The sequence below is a fragment of the Sceloporus undulatus genome, chromosome 5 (genome assembly GCF_019175285.1).
Source record: "Sceloporus undulatus isolate JIND9_A2432 ecotype Alabama chromosome 5, SceUnd_v1.1, whole genome shotgun sequence".
NCBI classification, from domain to species: Eukaryota; Metazoa; Chordata; class Lepidosauria; order Squamata; family Phrynosomatidae; genus Sceloporus; species Sceloporus undulatus.
This window is the reverse complement of record NC_056526.1, coordinates 3,910,596-3,926,710: the sequence shown is the minus strand read 5'-3', so window position 1 is coordinate 3,926,710 and position 16,115 is coordinate 3,910,596. Positions and strand designations below refer to the sequence as shown.

Sequence of the window (16,115 nt, the reverse complement as noted above, 5' to 3'; positions counted from 1 at the left end):
TCGCCGCGCCGCAGGGCGTTCCAAATGTGTTCCAGGGAGGCCAAAACCGTTCCCAGAAATGGCCTCCCTGGAACACAATGGGAACACATTTGGAACGCCCGGCGGCGACAGCGGCGTTTCCGCTGTGCGGTAAACTAGCGTTCTGGCCCTCATCACTGTTCCGGGCTCGCGCCCGTGAGAACCATTGGGGAACCTTTTACCCAGTGCGGTAATCTCCAATGACACCTTTCTGGGCCAACAAAAATGCACAATACATGTGTTGCAAGCTTTCAAGCTCCACTGATTTCATCAAGCAAGATGTTACAAACCAAACGGGAGAAAAGAAAATTGAAGATGTTAGCCCTAGGCCTGCCTTTTGCTTTCTGTTCTTAGTTCAGATGGCACAGAAGGGCATCTCTTGCAGGCTGGCACCTCCTCTTTCTGGCTGTGTGGCAATTGGAGATTCTCAAAGTCCAGACTTTTTTTTAAAAATGATTTTTACTGAGGTTCAAATCTTTATAAGACAGTCAATATTACAGGCACACCATGCAACAAAGAAATAAAAAGAAAAAGGAAGAAACAAGAACAAAAAAATGGTAACTGCAGGAGGTGAGGTTGCTCAATGATTGCTGGCCTGCAGGATCCCACGGATCATGCGACCCATCTGGAGTGAGCCTAGTCCTTGCACTAAGTGTGTAAAGCGTCCTTCCAGGAGTTGTTGTGAGAGTCCAGAGGTTGCGGATGTGATGATGAGAAGAGTCATTTACACAGTCAATAAAAAGTCCAAGAACTTTCACATCCACTTTGCATCTCAAAAAAGATGTGAAAAGGAACCTTGCTATTGAGTTTTCTACCTCCAAAAAAAGGGTAAAACAATTCCCCCCCCCCCCGATACTGGGACTGGATGGGCATGTTTTACCCAACAACCACCTAAAGTTTTCGCTGATGCAAGGCATGAAGGCATCTTGAGAAACCCAGTGTCCTCTGCCTAACAAAGTGGCCTGTGGCCCACAAGGAGGAGACATACTGCCTTGCAAAGGAAGTGTCTTTGTTGTGATGCAAGCGGATGTTAAATTTCTTGACTTTGAGAATCTCCCGGTTGGTTTGCCACACGCCAGAAGGAGTTTCAAGCCTGCAAGAAATGCCCCTCCATACCATCTGAACTAAGAAGAAAACAGCCAACATATATACTTCAATTTCTTCTCCTTTATGGCTTTTAACATCTTGTCTGATGAAGAAGACGGTGGAGCTTCAAAAGCTTCAATATGTATAACTGTGCATTTGGTTGGTCCAGTAAAGCATAATTGTTTGGATGTTTACTGGATTTGGTATATGGCCAACAGGGCTAGCCCGGGATGCCCTGCCCTGAATCATACAAGACTTTGGGAAAGGAAAGCATCTGGGGAAGCACTTTATTCTAGGAAAGCTCATGCTGCTAATTTATTTCTTTCAGACTCAAAGGTGCTACAAGATCTCTCTACATACCGATTCTACAGACTTGGCATAAATGTTCTGGCATCTATAACCCGATTCATGGATGTTTCTGACTGTTAATTGTCTCTGAAGTTTAAAAACCATTTTGGGAAAGAATCCTGTTGAAGGAAGAGCTTGGTATAGTTGTCCTTTAAAAGGCCTTCTAGAAGAACCCAGGTTGCAGTAATTCTAATATATCTAATATATATTCTATGTTAGAGAAGGGAAGATCTTGATCATTTCCCATTCTCCCCCACCAAAAACTATAATCCCCAGCAGCCTTGTCAATTAAAGGACAAAAGAACATATAAAGGGTGTCCCTGAGGAAGGTATATATACCCTTTAACAAGATGTTACAAACCAAACGGGAGAAAAGAAAATTGAAGATGTTAGTCCTAGGCCTGCCTTTTGCTGTTTCTGTTCTTAGTTCAGATGGCACAGAGGGGCATCTCTTGCAGGCTGGCACCTCCTCTTTCTGGCTGTGTGGCAATTGGGAGATTCTCAAAGTCCAGGAACTTTTTTAAAAATGATTTTTACTGATGTTCAAATCTTTATAAGACAGTCAAATATTACAGGCACACCATGCAACTAAAGAAATAAGAAGAAAAAGGAAGAAACAAGAACAAAAAAATGGTAACTGCAGGATGTGATGTTGCTCAATGATTGCTGGCCTGCAGGATCCCACGGATCATGCGACCCATCTGGAGTGAGCCTAGTCCTTGCACTAAGTTGTAAAGCGTCCTTCCAGGAGTTGTTGTGAGAGTCCAGAGGTTGCGGATGTGATGATGAGAAGAGTCATTTACACAGTCAATAAAAAGTCCAAGAACTTTCACATCCACTTTGCATCTCAAAAAAGATGTGGAAAAGGAACCTTGCTATTTGAGGTTTCTACCTCCAAAAAAAGGTAAAACAATTCCCCCCCCCCCGATACTGGGACTGGATTGGCATGTTTTACCTCAACACCACCTAAAGTTTCGCTGATGCAAGGCATGAAGGCATCTTGAGAAACCCAGTGTCCTCTGCCTAACAAAGTGGCCTGTGGCCTCACAAGGATGGAGACATACTGCCTTGCAAAGGAAGTGTCTTTGTTGTGATGCAAGCGGATGTTAAATTTCTTGGACTTTGAGAATCTCCCGGTTGGTTGCCACACGGCCAGAAGGAGTTTCAAGCCTGCAAGAAATGCCCCTCCATACCATCTGAACTAAGAAGAGAAACAGCCAAATGCAGGCCTATGAGTAACACCTTCAATTTTCTTTCTCCTTTATGGCTTTTAACATCTTGTCTGATGAAGAAGACGGTGGAGCTTCAAAAGCTTGCAATATGTATACTGTGCATTTTGGTTGGTCCAGTAAAGGCATAATTGTTTGGATGTTACTGGATTTGGTATATGGCCAACAGGGCTAGCCCTGGATGCCCTGCCCTGAATCATACAAGACCTTTGGGAAAGGAAAGCATCTGGGGAAGCAGACTTTATTCTAGGAAAGCTCATGCTGCTAATTTATTTCTTTCAGACTTAGTCTCAAAGGTGCTACAAGATCTCTCTACATACCGATTCTACAGACTAACACAGCTATATCTAAATATGCTACAGTATATTACAGTATACAGTACTGTATACTAAATATTATCTGAGCAAGTAGGCTTTAGTCTATGAAAGTTCACGCTGCCAACTTCTTTCTTTCAGTGATGGGTTTTATCACATGGGGGAAATTGGTAAACAGTGATTAACTGGTCAAAATTGTGCAACTGAGATTAAAATGTGGTTAAAATGCAATTAACACAAGAGCCATTATCCCATGAATAACCAGGCAATAAACAGCAAAAAATCATTCGTGGGAAAAACCCGTGAATGATAATAATAATAATAATAATAATAATAATTTATATCCCACCCCTCTACAAGATGCAATCGGGGCGGCTTACAAAGATTAAAAAGCATATAGTCCAACACCCTCAATCCCCCCTCTTAATGATTTGTTCCTGTTTATTGCCTGGTTATTCATAATGGCACTTTAATCACGGTTAAGCTTGATGTCATGTGAAAACCATTTGCACAATTGCACGATATTCCTGGAATAATAGCACTTTGAACACAACGTCGTGTGAAAACCATTAGCATAGTGGCGCGATTATGGCAGGTTAATCATCGTTTATTCTTCCAATTCCACCCTCCCCCATGTGATAAACACCTTAAGTCTCAATGGTGCTACAAGAATCACTCTACAGGCCGATTCTACAGACTAAGGGAACAGACAGATAGGCCAAAATAAAGCTGCTTTGGTTCACTTTGGAAGTGTGCTGTTTAAATGATGCATGCGTCGGAAACCACCAAAGCCACACTCCAGTCCTAAGGGCTGGAGCACACCTTTGGCGCAACTTCTGGCCTCTTAAGATGACTGTGTCATTTAAACAGCATCCCTCCAAAGTGACCCACAGCCGCTTTATTTTGGCCTGTCTCTTCAGGCCCTTAAAGGAACTGTATCTTTGAATTCGACCCTTAAGGGAGGGGGCTTGTTTCAGATTATGTTTTTAACTTTCCTGTGTTTTAAATTTTAACTCTGTAGTGTTTTAATTAGTTTATTTCAAGTGTCTTTTAAATTGTTTTAATGTGTTTTTATATTGTGAGCCGCCTTGGGTCCCTTTTGGGGAGAAAGGTGGCAGAAATAACCATCTTTAAAGAAGACTGTTGATTATTTTAATTGTTGGATATTTTATTATGTACAGTTGGGGGAGAGGAAATGACAGAATGTATTTTAATGTACGTTGTATTTTATTGTATTTTATCTGATGATGTAAGCCGCCTCGATCCTGCGGGAGAGACGGGGTGAAAATAAAAAAGTATTATTATTATTATTATTATTGTTATTATTATTATTATTATTACTGTTTAAAAAAGGAAAAGTTACTCTTTTTAGACTGTAACTTCCAGACTGCATTAGCCCATAGATAGAGCAGCTTGGCCTAGTGGTTTGAGGGTTGGAGACTATATGACTCTGGAGACCAGGGTTCGAATCCCAGTTTGGTCATATAAACCCACTGGGAGACCTTGGGCAAGTCACATTCTCTCAGCCTCAGAGGAAGGCATTGGCAATCTTCCTCTGAGGAAATCTGTCAAGAAAACCCTGTGACAGTTCTGCCTCAGGATGACCGGAAGTCGGAAGCAATTTGAAGGAACACAAGAAGAAGAAGAAGAAGAAGCAGGAAAAGATTCTGAGGCTGTATCCAAACTGGGTTAGTGAGACCCCGGAGCCAATATTCCTCGGAACGGAACTTCCGGTCCTAACCGGAAGTGGCCGCGTCGGAGGCCTTTTGAGCGAGGGACCAAGATGGCGGCGCCCATCCCCGCGAGTGCGGCTCCCGCCCCTGAAGCCGAAGAAGGCGTTTTAGGGGCCAAAAGCAAGGCTCCTTCCGTCACCCCTCAGAAGATCCGGGAGCTGATCGATGGAGGCATCGCCCCGGAGGACGAGGCGGAGGCGGAGGAGGCAGGGCCCGAAGGGTGAGCGGGAGCAGGGAAAGGGAGGGCCGGGAGGAGCCAAGGCGAGTGAGCCCAGCATAGCATCCTAGAGTTGGAAGAGACCCCCCTCCAAGGGCCACCAAGTCCAGCCCCGTTCTGCCAAGCATCCCTGACACTATAGAAGACACTATACTTCTATTGATGCAGCCTAAAATCGCATTGGCCTTGTTAGCTGCCGCATCGCACTGTTGACGCATGTTCAATTTGTGGCCTACTTGGGCTCCTAGATCCCTTTCACATATAACTCTCATTCAGCCAGGTCTCCCCCATAATCCTATATCTGTGCATTTCATTTGTTCCCCCAGCCTCACGTCACTGGAGTAAACAGCCCTTAACACAGGCTAAGTTGACCTCCAGTTTATCTGTAGCAAGCCCTGGCTGTTTAGATGCCCCCCCACACTCCTTATTTTCCCCCTGTCTCTGCTAGTTAGCAGACCCACATCCGACGTGAAAACGGGTTGCCTGGCTGAGCCCACATAACCAGGCTCCCCATTTGTGCATCAGGTGGGGCCACAGGTTTGCTTCCAAACAGAGATGCAGGGGAAGGTAAGGAGCTCAGGCCAGTGCAGGGATGAGCGCATGAACACCCATCATCCCCATGCTGGCCTAGGGACCAACTCAGATTGGCTCCTGGGCCAGGCAAGCACAGACCAAGCCCCTGCTTTCCTGGCCCATGTGCTCAGGATCCCGTTCTACTTCCTCAGATACATAGAGTAAGCGAATAGACCAAAGCCTACAGAACTTATGCTACAACTGTTTTCACTCAGCCTCAAAGGTACTACACAATCATTTGCATACTGTTATTCCAGACTAACACAGCCATGTTTCTGAGAGGTAACTTGATAGCCATGTTTAAATATCTGAATCGAGGATGTTGTATTGAGGATGGAGCAAGCTTGCTTTCTGATGCTCCAGAGAATAGAACCCAGAATAATGGACTCAAGCTCCAGGAAAAGAGATTCCACCGAAACTTTAGGAAGAGCTTCCTGATGGTAAGAGCTAGTTGACAGGGGAACACATTGTTGTTATTATTATTATTATTAACCTTTATTTATAAAGCGCTGTAAATTTACACAGCGCTGTACATACAATCTTTTTAATTGGACAGTTCCCTGCCCTCAGGCTTACAATCTAAAAAGACACGACACAAAAGGAGAAGGGAGTGGTGGAGGGGAAGCGGATGCGGTCCAGCAGTCCCACATTCCCTCAGTCTTTGGAGATTTTAAAACGGCGGCTGGATGGCCATTTGTCATGGGTGCTTTGCAGAATGGAGCTGGACTGGATGGCCCTTAGTAGTCTTCTTCTATTCTATGATTCTGTTATTCCATGGATTGGGTCAGGAAGCTGTGACATGGTGGATTTAGAAGAGGGAAATAATTAAACCTATGATGGAAAATGTGATTAAAAGAGACTTAAACAACAAAAACACCATCTGAGCGTCTTTCTTGGGTTGACGTAGCAACTAGGAATATAAGACAAGCCAGGCAGACTCAGGTCCAGTAGTCTGTTTTTACAGTGGCCATCTGGATACCAAAAAGGGAAGCCCACCCAGGAGACATAAGGGCAATAGGTCCCTTTTGCTCTTGCTGCCCCCCTCTGATATACAAAGAGGCACTTTGCCTTTTGTACCAGAAAAGGGATGTTCATTTTCTAAAGCTGACTGGTAGCGCTTCCCCATCATTTTTAGTGTGAGTCAGGTCATATCCTCAGGATGCTGGATTACTAGAAAGATTGGGCTGAAAATGGTGCTTAGTGAAAGAAGCATTTTTAAAATGTACATCTCTTCCTAAGAGCAATTTGATGAATATCATCACTTCATGTCACTCTTAGGAGTATTCAGAGTTTGTTGTTACAGTGTGTGTTTTAGAGAAACGTGAAAGATTTTTTTAACAGTGACTTTCCAAAGAGATAAATGTGTGAGCCATTTCAACATAAAATGGAAAAGAAAGACTCATGAGGCATTGTGAAGTCAAAGGCTTTCATGGCCAGCATCCATAATTTTTTGTGGTTTTTTTGGGCGATGTGGCCATGTTCTAGAAGAGTGTATTCCTGACATTTCAAGCATCTGTGTTCTCTGAAGATGCCAGCCACAGATGCTGGCGAAATGTCAGGAATACACTCTTCTAGAACATGGCCACATCGCCAGAGAAACGCACAAAAAACTAATCATGAGGCATCTTTGAGACTGATATATTTTAGCATGGGTTTTTATAGAAATCTGCATCTTACAAATGCATTTCATGGGAAAATTCATCTGAAGAAGGGGCTGATATCAACAAATTGGTTAGTCTTGAGGCCTTGTCTGGGACCTTTGGAAGAGATTAACTGGTTTGTTTTTGGCATGAACTTTTGTGGCTATCAGACCACTTCTTCAGATGCACCTATCCATGACATACATGCATGCATGGCAAGAAGCAGATTTTCCATGAAAGCTCTTGCTAAAATAACCTCAAAGGCACTGCTTAACTTCTCCCTTTCCGTCTTTCTAGTGACATGCAAACACTGAATGAACAAAAGATCTGGGCTTGTTTCATTCAGTAGTAATTACTGTCCTGGGTAAAAGCTCCTGGGTCAGCAGGCCAGGATTGCTAGTCTTAAACTTTCTTGAAGAAAACAGTGAGGAGACAAGCTCCAAGCGCTCTGAGATGGTCAACTGTTCATTCAGTATTTATAAAATGCCCAATGCATTTCGGCCTTAGTTATAAAAGGCCTTGTTCAGAGGCTAGAAACAAATACATATCTATTATAAGTATTAAAAAGACTATCTTGGCAATTTTAAGGTTTTATGGAAAGGGAAACTTATTTCCATTGCTGCTCTGAACAGAAAATTGTCATAGTTTATGGTCTCTTTCCTGCATTTCAGAAAGGAGATGTCTGCCTTTTATGAAGTGGCAAATGGTTCTCCCCAGACTGAAGAGCTGCATCTTGAAGCCACCAGCAAAGAAGCCTTCTTCGGCAGAGTAGAAACATTTACCATATCCTTTTCTCCCTACTAACTGATATTGATGTATCATTGATGTTATGGGGGGTTAAATAAACCTAGGAATGGGTAACTTCAAGGGATCTGGAAGCCATTTTTGCTTCCCTGTTGACTTCAGCAGGACTCATCCACTCCCATCTTTAATACTGCATGTAAAAATAGCCAGTTTACCTTCAATAGTGCCTCCAAAGCACACATTTGGATATTTAGAGGTTATTTTTCTGTAGCATGAAGGAAGTTAGGCCGGCCCCATCTCTTTCAAGCTTCTTGCAGACAACCAAAACAATGTTCCACGTGACCTTTCATGTCTGAAATTGATTCCTGAAATTGTTAAACTTCTGAAGTACAACTGGTCACTTCTAGGCTGGTCTCCCCATCAACATGGGATAAAGGGGAGCCCATATATGGGGCCATGGTAGCTTTACCCTGCCTATGAAGCGAATGAGCTTGTGGAGGATAATCAAGACCCGCCTAATAAAACACTGGGGATTATGCCTGCCATTTGGGGATTTGAAAAGTGGCAAATGGAAGGAATTGCTGACAGTCTTCACAACTGCATTCCCATTCTGTGAGTGCTGAGAGGCAGTGTGGCATAGGTTTTGCCAGGGACTGTCGAGCCATATACTATTAGGGCAGGAAGGGAAATGCTGAGTTTCATCTGCAGAGCTCTTACACTGCACTAAGCCATGTAGGCATACTGAATGAACTTGTAAAACAAAACCTTGGTTCTTGGTGTTATGTGGTGCTGGTTTTGAAGGGTCTGCATATAGTCCTCCCCCCCCCAATGTTTTGAAAACATTTTAGTATTTTTTATTGTTTTTAATGTATGATTGTTTAATTGTATATTTTATACTTTCATTTAACTTTTGTATTGTGTTTAATCTGTATTGATTTAAAATGTTGTTAGCCACCTTGAGTCCCATTATTGAGAGAAAGGCAGGATATAAATGAATAATAATAATAATAATAATACTGTTTTTGAGAGCTAATGTGGTGTAGTGGTTTGAGTGTTGAATTACAACTCTGGAGACCAGGGTTCAATTTCCCACTTGGCCATAAAACCCACTGGGTGTCCTTGGGCAAGTCACATGCTCCCAGACTCAGGGGAAAGCAATGGCAAACCTCTGTTGAAGAAATCATGCCAAGAAAACCCCATGATAGGTTCACCTTAGGGCTGCCATAAGTCGGAAGCAACTTGAAGGCACACAACAACATTTTTTCTGTATTTAAAAGTTTTCTACTTTGCCCTTCTACATCAGAAGATTTGAGAAAAGTGTAAAATTCTTTTATTTATTTATTTATGGGATTTATATCCCACCTTTCTCCCAAAATCGGATTCAAGGTGGCTAAACAACTTCAAATTAAAATAGTAAAAGATCAACAGTCTTAAAACATACTAAACAGTGTAACAGGTTAAAAATGACACCTGTGCATGTACAAGTTGAATAAAATCACCTTGTTTTGAACTGTACCAAGTTCTCCTTAATGCCAGCACTCTCTCAAGTGGGCAGGGAAACCCCATGAGTTGTCTCCCCTGATCTGTGCCAAGTATGGATGGACCAATGTTGAGTGTGACATGTTGAAGTGTGCCAGCTGCCAGGCTTACCTCTGCGCCAGTTTGCAGCTAGCCTTCGACTTCAACAAATGTAAGAACTTGGCAGTGTTCAAATTGATAGGCAGATCTAGGCCCTGCTCTGTGTATTGCTAAAGTTTGTGATTTGAGTGAAATGAGTACCCAGCTTGTTGGCGTCAATTAGCTTACACATTGTAAACTGCCTTAGGGAGTGCTTAGTTTAATGATAAGTGGTATAGAAATTTACTTGCTATTGCTATATTGCAGATTTTTCAAAAGTACACATTCTTCTCATGTGCATTTTTAAAAAGTACACATATTTGTTTGGAATCTGATTGCAAATTCAGAAATACACAGATCTCTGACTGCTAAATGTATTCATGTCCACTTTTGCGTTATGGAGATGTGAATCATGTAAGCTCATGTAATCATGCAAACCCAGCCAATTTCTCACTCATAACTAATTTAGAGGCTGACACTAACACTGAAAAAAACCAGCTGTTAGGAACACTCAGTGACAGAATAACAGGAATACACAAGCATTAGTAGAGCCTCCCTGGATTGATCAACCCAATGGCCTGTTGCGTTTAACATTTTGCTTTCCAGAGTGGCTGATGGGAAGACAAAAAACAGGATAAAAATAGTACAGTAACATAAATGGAGCCCCCAGCAACTGGAATTCACACTTATATGGGCCTGTTACAGACTGTCAAAATAAAGCTGCTTCGGGTCTCTTTGGAGATATGCTGTTTAAATGATGCATGCATCCTAAGAGTCAGGAGATTGCACCAAAGCCACACTCCATTCCTAAGCACTGGAGTGCAGCTTTGGTGCAGCTTCCGGATTCTTAGGACGCATGCATCATTTAAACAGCATACCTCCAAAGAGACCAGAAGCAGCTTTATTTTGGCAGTCTGTAACAGAGGCCATAGTCTGATCTTGGAAGTGTCATATTACCAGCATCTTTTTATTGAATTAAATGTATATTCCACTTTTCTGGCAAAAATGTTACTCAGCAAGAGTCTAGTCTGCAGAGTACACAAGACTTCTTCAGAAGTTTGTTCCTCATCTTGGGAGGTGCTTTTGCTCAGGATATGTCTTTCTCTTCCAGACAAGGAGAGGTGTTTAGAGTTGAAGAATGCTTTATCAACAGCTCATGAAAAGTTCTGCTTCTGGCCAGACAGCCCCTGCCCAGGTAAGTGATATGACACTAAAGGAGAAACTTTCTCAGTTTTGCCTTCAAGAATGGAGGCATAGTGAATAGGCAACATCAGTTTATTTAACAACAGAGTGAAGTCTAGATGGTAGTAGTGAAGCTGAGCAATCTGGCATCAAAGCAAATGTACACCATACCATTTATAACAGTTTGGAATAATCTGTTCAGCAACAGCATAAAACAACACATACCACATCATTGAAGATATGTTTGCCAGTTGTGCAATAGTGGCATTAAGCTGTAACAGAAAGTTACCACGTAAAAACTATCCATGATGAACCTTTTCCTTACCTATTAGTAGAAGTGCTGGTTAGTTGGTGCCAAAGTTTAATTTGCTTTTTTCTTGAGATTTCAAAGAGCTTAATAACTTTATTCAGGGTTTCTGCCCCTTGATTGAGAATACTTTTCCTTTAGTATGGCTCTTCTGTACTTTGGTCTTATGGTTGCCTTCTGGCCTTTGCCTTCCATACTAAGAAGTGGAAATTAAGAGGAAGAAGCAAGGTCATGCCTGAAAATAGGGATGCTCCAGCTATTGACAACCCCCCCACTTTTCCCTTTGGGAGAAAGAGATGCACTCTGAAGGGCAGGCTGTGATCTGGCATACATACATATGTGTATGGAGATACACAGACCATTCCTCAGTATTAAGGTTTTTAGGGTCACTTGTCTTGTGACTAGGAGCCTCTAGAATTAGAAAGAAAGAAATGGACACTGACATGCTGTGGAGTCAACACACCAAATCTTTGAATCCAGTTCCGACTCCTCTATTTTTCTATTCTTCAACTCAGACTTCTTTATCAATAGCAGATGTATATTAATACTAGTTGAGTCTTCCTTATCTGAAATTTTTGGGACCCAGAAGTGTTTGGATTTTGGATTTATTTATTTGCTTTTGGAATACCTGTATTTGCATATGGTACATAATAGATAAGATTTCCCGTCACCATGTATGGACTTGAGAGCTGGACAGTGAAGAAAGCTGATAGAAAGAAAATTGATTCATTTAAAATGTGGTGCTGGTGAGCCCTTTGAAATGGGCTTGACATGGATAAAAATTTACACCTGAACAAAATAGAGAGCTGCTACAGATGACCACTCCATCAGTTTGTTGCCCTTCCATTATCTCCTATGAAATGATACAGTTGATGTCCTTTTTTGCTTTGTTTCTTCTTGATCAGATCGCTTTTTTGTCTTGTTGGTGGATGAGCCTCTTGCCCTTCTCGATGATTTTCAGGAGCGCTTTCAAGGCCTTTGCCAGCTGGAGCTTCAGCTGCCCTCTTTAAAAACAGAGGATCTCAAGAGCATGGTATGTTTTTGTGTCCTCCACAATCCCCTTACTGCTGATGGGAGGGAGGGGGTCAGAATAGGGGAGGGTCTTTTTTGATAATAGGCTTTAAATATCCAGTTCAGGTATTAGTTTGACATTGCAGAAACAGCATCAAGTTAGCAACAGCTCAACAGCTGGTTATTGTTGTGTGCAGAATTTTTCTCCTCATCTACAAGACACTTTTTGTCAAGTCTTATGAGTCTTCACCATTGCAATAATGGTTTTCATGCAAATTCTGTAATTATGGTATTTGATGCCTTTCTTGCATTGCCTCCTGTAGCCAAACTATGGTATTTCATTCCTCCTTGCATTGTCTTCTGAACTTTAGGACTTTCAGTAGCAGTAGAAATAGCAAATACATTTCTATACCGTCTATCAGTGAACTAGCACTCCGTAAGCAGTTTACAATGTGTTAGCCAAATGCCCCCAACAAGCTGGGTACTCATTTTACCAACATACAAAAGGATGGAAGGCTGAGTGGACCTTGGAGCCCTCCTCTAGGATTGAACTTACAATGTTGTGGCCACAGTGCTGGCATTAACCATTGCACCACCAGGGCCCCTTTCAAAGAGTCATTCACACTCTTCTGATCAAATGTCCAATCTTTCTGTACATGTCTTCTTCTTTTTTTTGTCTGTGTTTTGTGGTATTAAGGAAAAGTAACAAGTTTTTGCACTGAGACATTTTCAGCAAATTGCAGAAATTGCAGATGCTTTGATGTCAGGAAAGTAATTGTCTTATTCATCTACTGGAGGCAGGAAATCTCAAGGATGAACAAACTCTGTGGCTGTACAGACAAGCCCCAAAGAGGCGGCCTGCAGCCACTCCTTTTCGCACTGGATTGGGGCCAGGGCAGCCTCACCGGCAGCCCTGTGGCCCCAATCCGGCGTTTTTCCGGGCCACAGAGAAGCTCCCTGATCATAGTAAAATAAAATTTGAACCCACTGTTTTGATAGGGGTGTTTCTCCAGTCTTTGGCATGGAGCCATGGCAATTAAAGTGGTGTCAAACTGGATTATTTCTGCCTACAAATCTTATGTTAACAACTTCTTTCACTCAGTTAGTCTCAAAGGTGCTACAAGATCCCTTTGCATGCTGATAGTCCAGCCTAACTCAGTTATGTATCTGAATTCTCCCCTCACTGCCATTTGTTATTGCTTGATTGGTTTTCCAGTTCTTGACAGAGGAGAAGATCAGCCACCTGCTACAGCTTATTGAGGAGGAAGCTAACTACAAAACAGAGGATGAGAAAAGCCCATTCAAGCGGGCTTCAGACCACTTCCAAACCCACATCACGGCTTGCGTCTTGGCCCTCTGTGGCTGGACTAGTAGGTATGTAGGCAACATAAGTTAAGTTTATTCATTAATCACTCCCTGTTCTTCTCTAATTCTGTGATTCCAAAAAGTGTTTCTGGATGTCTTCCCAAAGAGGCTGGACAGCTACCTGCTGGGGATGCTTTAGCTGCAGGTCCTGCATTGAGCAGGAGGCAATGAAAAGGCCCTGTCTCTTGTCACTATCAGCTGTGCCTCTGTCTTAAAGGGAATGCCAAGAAGGGCTCCTCCCTCTGATCTTAGACACATCTGGGAAATTCTGGCAGTTGCAGTAAAAAAAGTAACTTCTGCTTCTGAATTTACCATGCCATGTAGAATGCACAGGCTAGTCATTAGATAGCAAAGTTATGCATTGGCTTAGTTAGGATTGATTTCCTTAGCATTGTGCATGAATATAGTTATGCAGTTGGCCCTCCATTTTTGTGGGGGATCAATTCCAGCCCTTCCCTCCCCCCCTGAGAAAATGGAGACCTGCCAATATTCAAGCCTCATAGGCTTGAAAGGGGTGCATGCCTGCAAGCACGTGCAGGGTGTGCATCGCAGGGGCATGCCCCATTGAAAATAATATAGATCTTCTGTGAATATTCAAGACCGAAGACCTCAAATCCACGAGAACAGAGGATGACTGAATATATTTAAGATACCATAAGTCTTGATGGAGGATTTAAAAGGCTCTAAAGCAGAAAGTGGTAGCTTTCAGACCTCATTGTGTGTGCGTACAAGCCTCCAAGTCCCTTGTTGACTTAGAATCATAGAATGACAAAATTGGAAGAGACCCCAAGGGTCATGCAGTCCATGCCTATTCTGTCATGCAGGAAGACACTATTAAAGCGCTCTGGACAGATGGCCATCCAGCCTCTGTTTAAAAACCTTCAAAAAACCTTCCACCACACTTGGAGGCAGTGCCTGGGGTTTTCTTAGACAAGAAATCTTCACGAGGTGGTTATGCCAGTTCCTTCCTCTGAATTAGAACTTATAAGCACCAGATATCCGTTTGCAGTCTCCCATCTAAGTATTAACCAGAGCTGACCCTGCTTAGCTTCTAACATCAATCCGGATCTGGTGCCTTGGGGGCAATTAGGCCTTTTTAGACCTCATTACCCACCCCTTCTCCAAATGCCAGTTTTATTGCCCACATGTTAATTCAGCCCTCAGACTCAGTCATTAGCACAAGAGCCAGAGCCAAATCTTAAGCACCAAAATGGAAATCCAATAGCATCTTGCTTAAAATGCTTTCAGCAGAGTGACCCCTGAAGATTGGGTGACAGAAGCCTCTTAGTATTTGGCAGACAACTTGGCACTGCAGGGCTCTCAATTTCCAATTAGAACCTTTTAGAAAAGTGTTTTTTGTGGCTCAGCAGCAGAGCGGAAAAAGATCCCTGGTTCATTCTTTGGCATCTGCAGGAGTGGACAACTTGTGGCTCTCTGGGTGTTTTTGCTGTTTTTTAAAATTTATCTCCCATCTATTCCTTAGAATTGGGGCTCAAGGTGGATTACAAATGTTAAAATAGATTTTAAAAAATATTGGTAGAAACATGTGAACAGTTGTCAAAAAAATAAAGCAGCAGTAAAGTTAAAGAAGAGGAGCAGCATGTCATACTGGTTTGAGTGTTGGACTATGACTCTGGAGACCAGGATTCGAATCCCCGCTTGGCCCTGGAAACCCACTGGGTGACCTTGGGCAAGTCACACACTCTCAGACACTTTTCTTAGGCAAGGAAGACTCAGAGTGGTTCTGCCAGTTTCTTCCTCTGAAATAGATCCTACAGCACCTGAAATTCCTTGGCAGTCTCCCAGTCAAGCAGTCACCAGCGCTGGCCCTGCTTGGCTTTTGAGATCAGATAGGATCTAATGTTTTTATGATATTTGCTAAAAACCCCCCCCCCCCCTAAATTACCCCTCCTACTATGAAAACTGGGAATGGCAGAACCATGGACTATGTCTAAGTAATAAATTGTAACCCACTTTGATAGCCTTGGCTGAAGAGCGGGGTATTATTATTATTATTATTATTATTATTATTATTATTGACATCAGGTTGGAGGGAGCTGGTAAAAGGCTTTGTATGGGTGAGTACCATCTAGGGGTCCCTTTTAGCCATCTGTCACTTCTGAATTTTTTTTAAAAGAGGGGGGGTTGTGTTGGTTACCTCTTGCTCTAGAGGAGATTTGCTGCTCCTAGAGACTTCCAGAAACAGTGTTTGTCATATTTTAGCAAGAAAAGAAACAGGATGGGTGGGTGGGGTTTGAAAGTGTCCAGGAGTGGCCCAAGGGTTGCACAAATAGTCATGGGGAACCTGCTACAACCTCTATGCTTCTCTGAGGTATTTTTGTGATTGTTATTTGCCATCAGTCGACTTCGACGTATGGCAATCCTATGAATGGGAGACCTCCAGGATCCCCACTTATCAACTACCCTGCTCAGGTCTTACAAATTCAAGAGCTGAATACACTGTCCAAATTTTAAAAACCATTAAAGGCCAGTCTCGTCCACCAGACTTTTCTGGATGATTTTAATAATGAATTTGAAGTGATGAATTTTAAATGTGGATTGTTTTAATATCTTCTTTGTCCTTTTAAACTGGTGTGTATTTTAACTTATATCTTTTTAGCTGATGTTGTTTGTTGATATTGTTCCCCGCCTGTGGAGAGAGGCAGGAAAGATATTATTATTATTATTATTATTATTATTATTATTATTATTATTATTATTATTATTATTC

The 16,115-nt window shown here is 42.4% G+C and overlaps 1 protein-coding gene and 1 long non-coding RNA gene across 5 annotated transcripts in view; one reads left to right on the top strand and one right to left on the bottom strand.

The window, feature by feature from the left end:
• The first annotated feature begins 4,717 nt into the window (after positions 1-4,717).
• Positions 4,718-16,115, top strand: part of ZC3HC1 (zinc finger C3HC-type containing 1) — a 16,076-nt gene continuing 4,678 nt past the window's right edge. For 2 of the 4 annotated variants that reach the window (XM_042470310.1, XM_042470311.1), the window contains exons 1-6: positions 4,722-4,948; positions 7,830-7,941; positions 9,442-9,592; positions 10,631-10,714; positions 11,914-12,041; positions 13,236-13,393. In XM_042470310.1, the coding sequence (XP_042326244.1) occupies positions 4,779-4,948; positions 7,830-7,941; positions 9,442-9,592; positions 10,631-10,714; positions 11,914-12,041; positions 13,236-13,393 (803 nt within the window). In that variant the 5' untranslated portion in view covers positions 4,722-4,778. Of the gene's footprint in view, positions 4,949-7,829; positions 7,942-9,441; positions 9,593-10,630; positions 10,715-11,913; positions 12,042-13,235; positions 13,394-16,115 lie in introns of all 4 variants that reach the window. The other 2 variants (XM_042470309.1, XM_042470312.1) reach the window with 2 other exon arrangements.
• Positions 6,091-16,115, bottom strand: part of LOC121932036 — a 14,529-nt gene continuing 4,504 nt past the window's right edge. Inside the window, exons 2-3 of the long non-coding RNA XR_006104253.1 lie at positions 11,027-11,204; positions 6,091-6,310 (exon numbers count right to left, since the gene is read on the bottom strand). This is a non-coding gene — a long non-coding RNA (uncharacterized LOC121932036). The remainder of the gene's footprint in view (positions 6,311-11,026; positions 11,205-16,115) is intronic.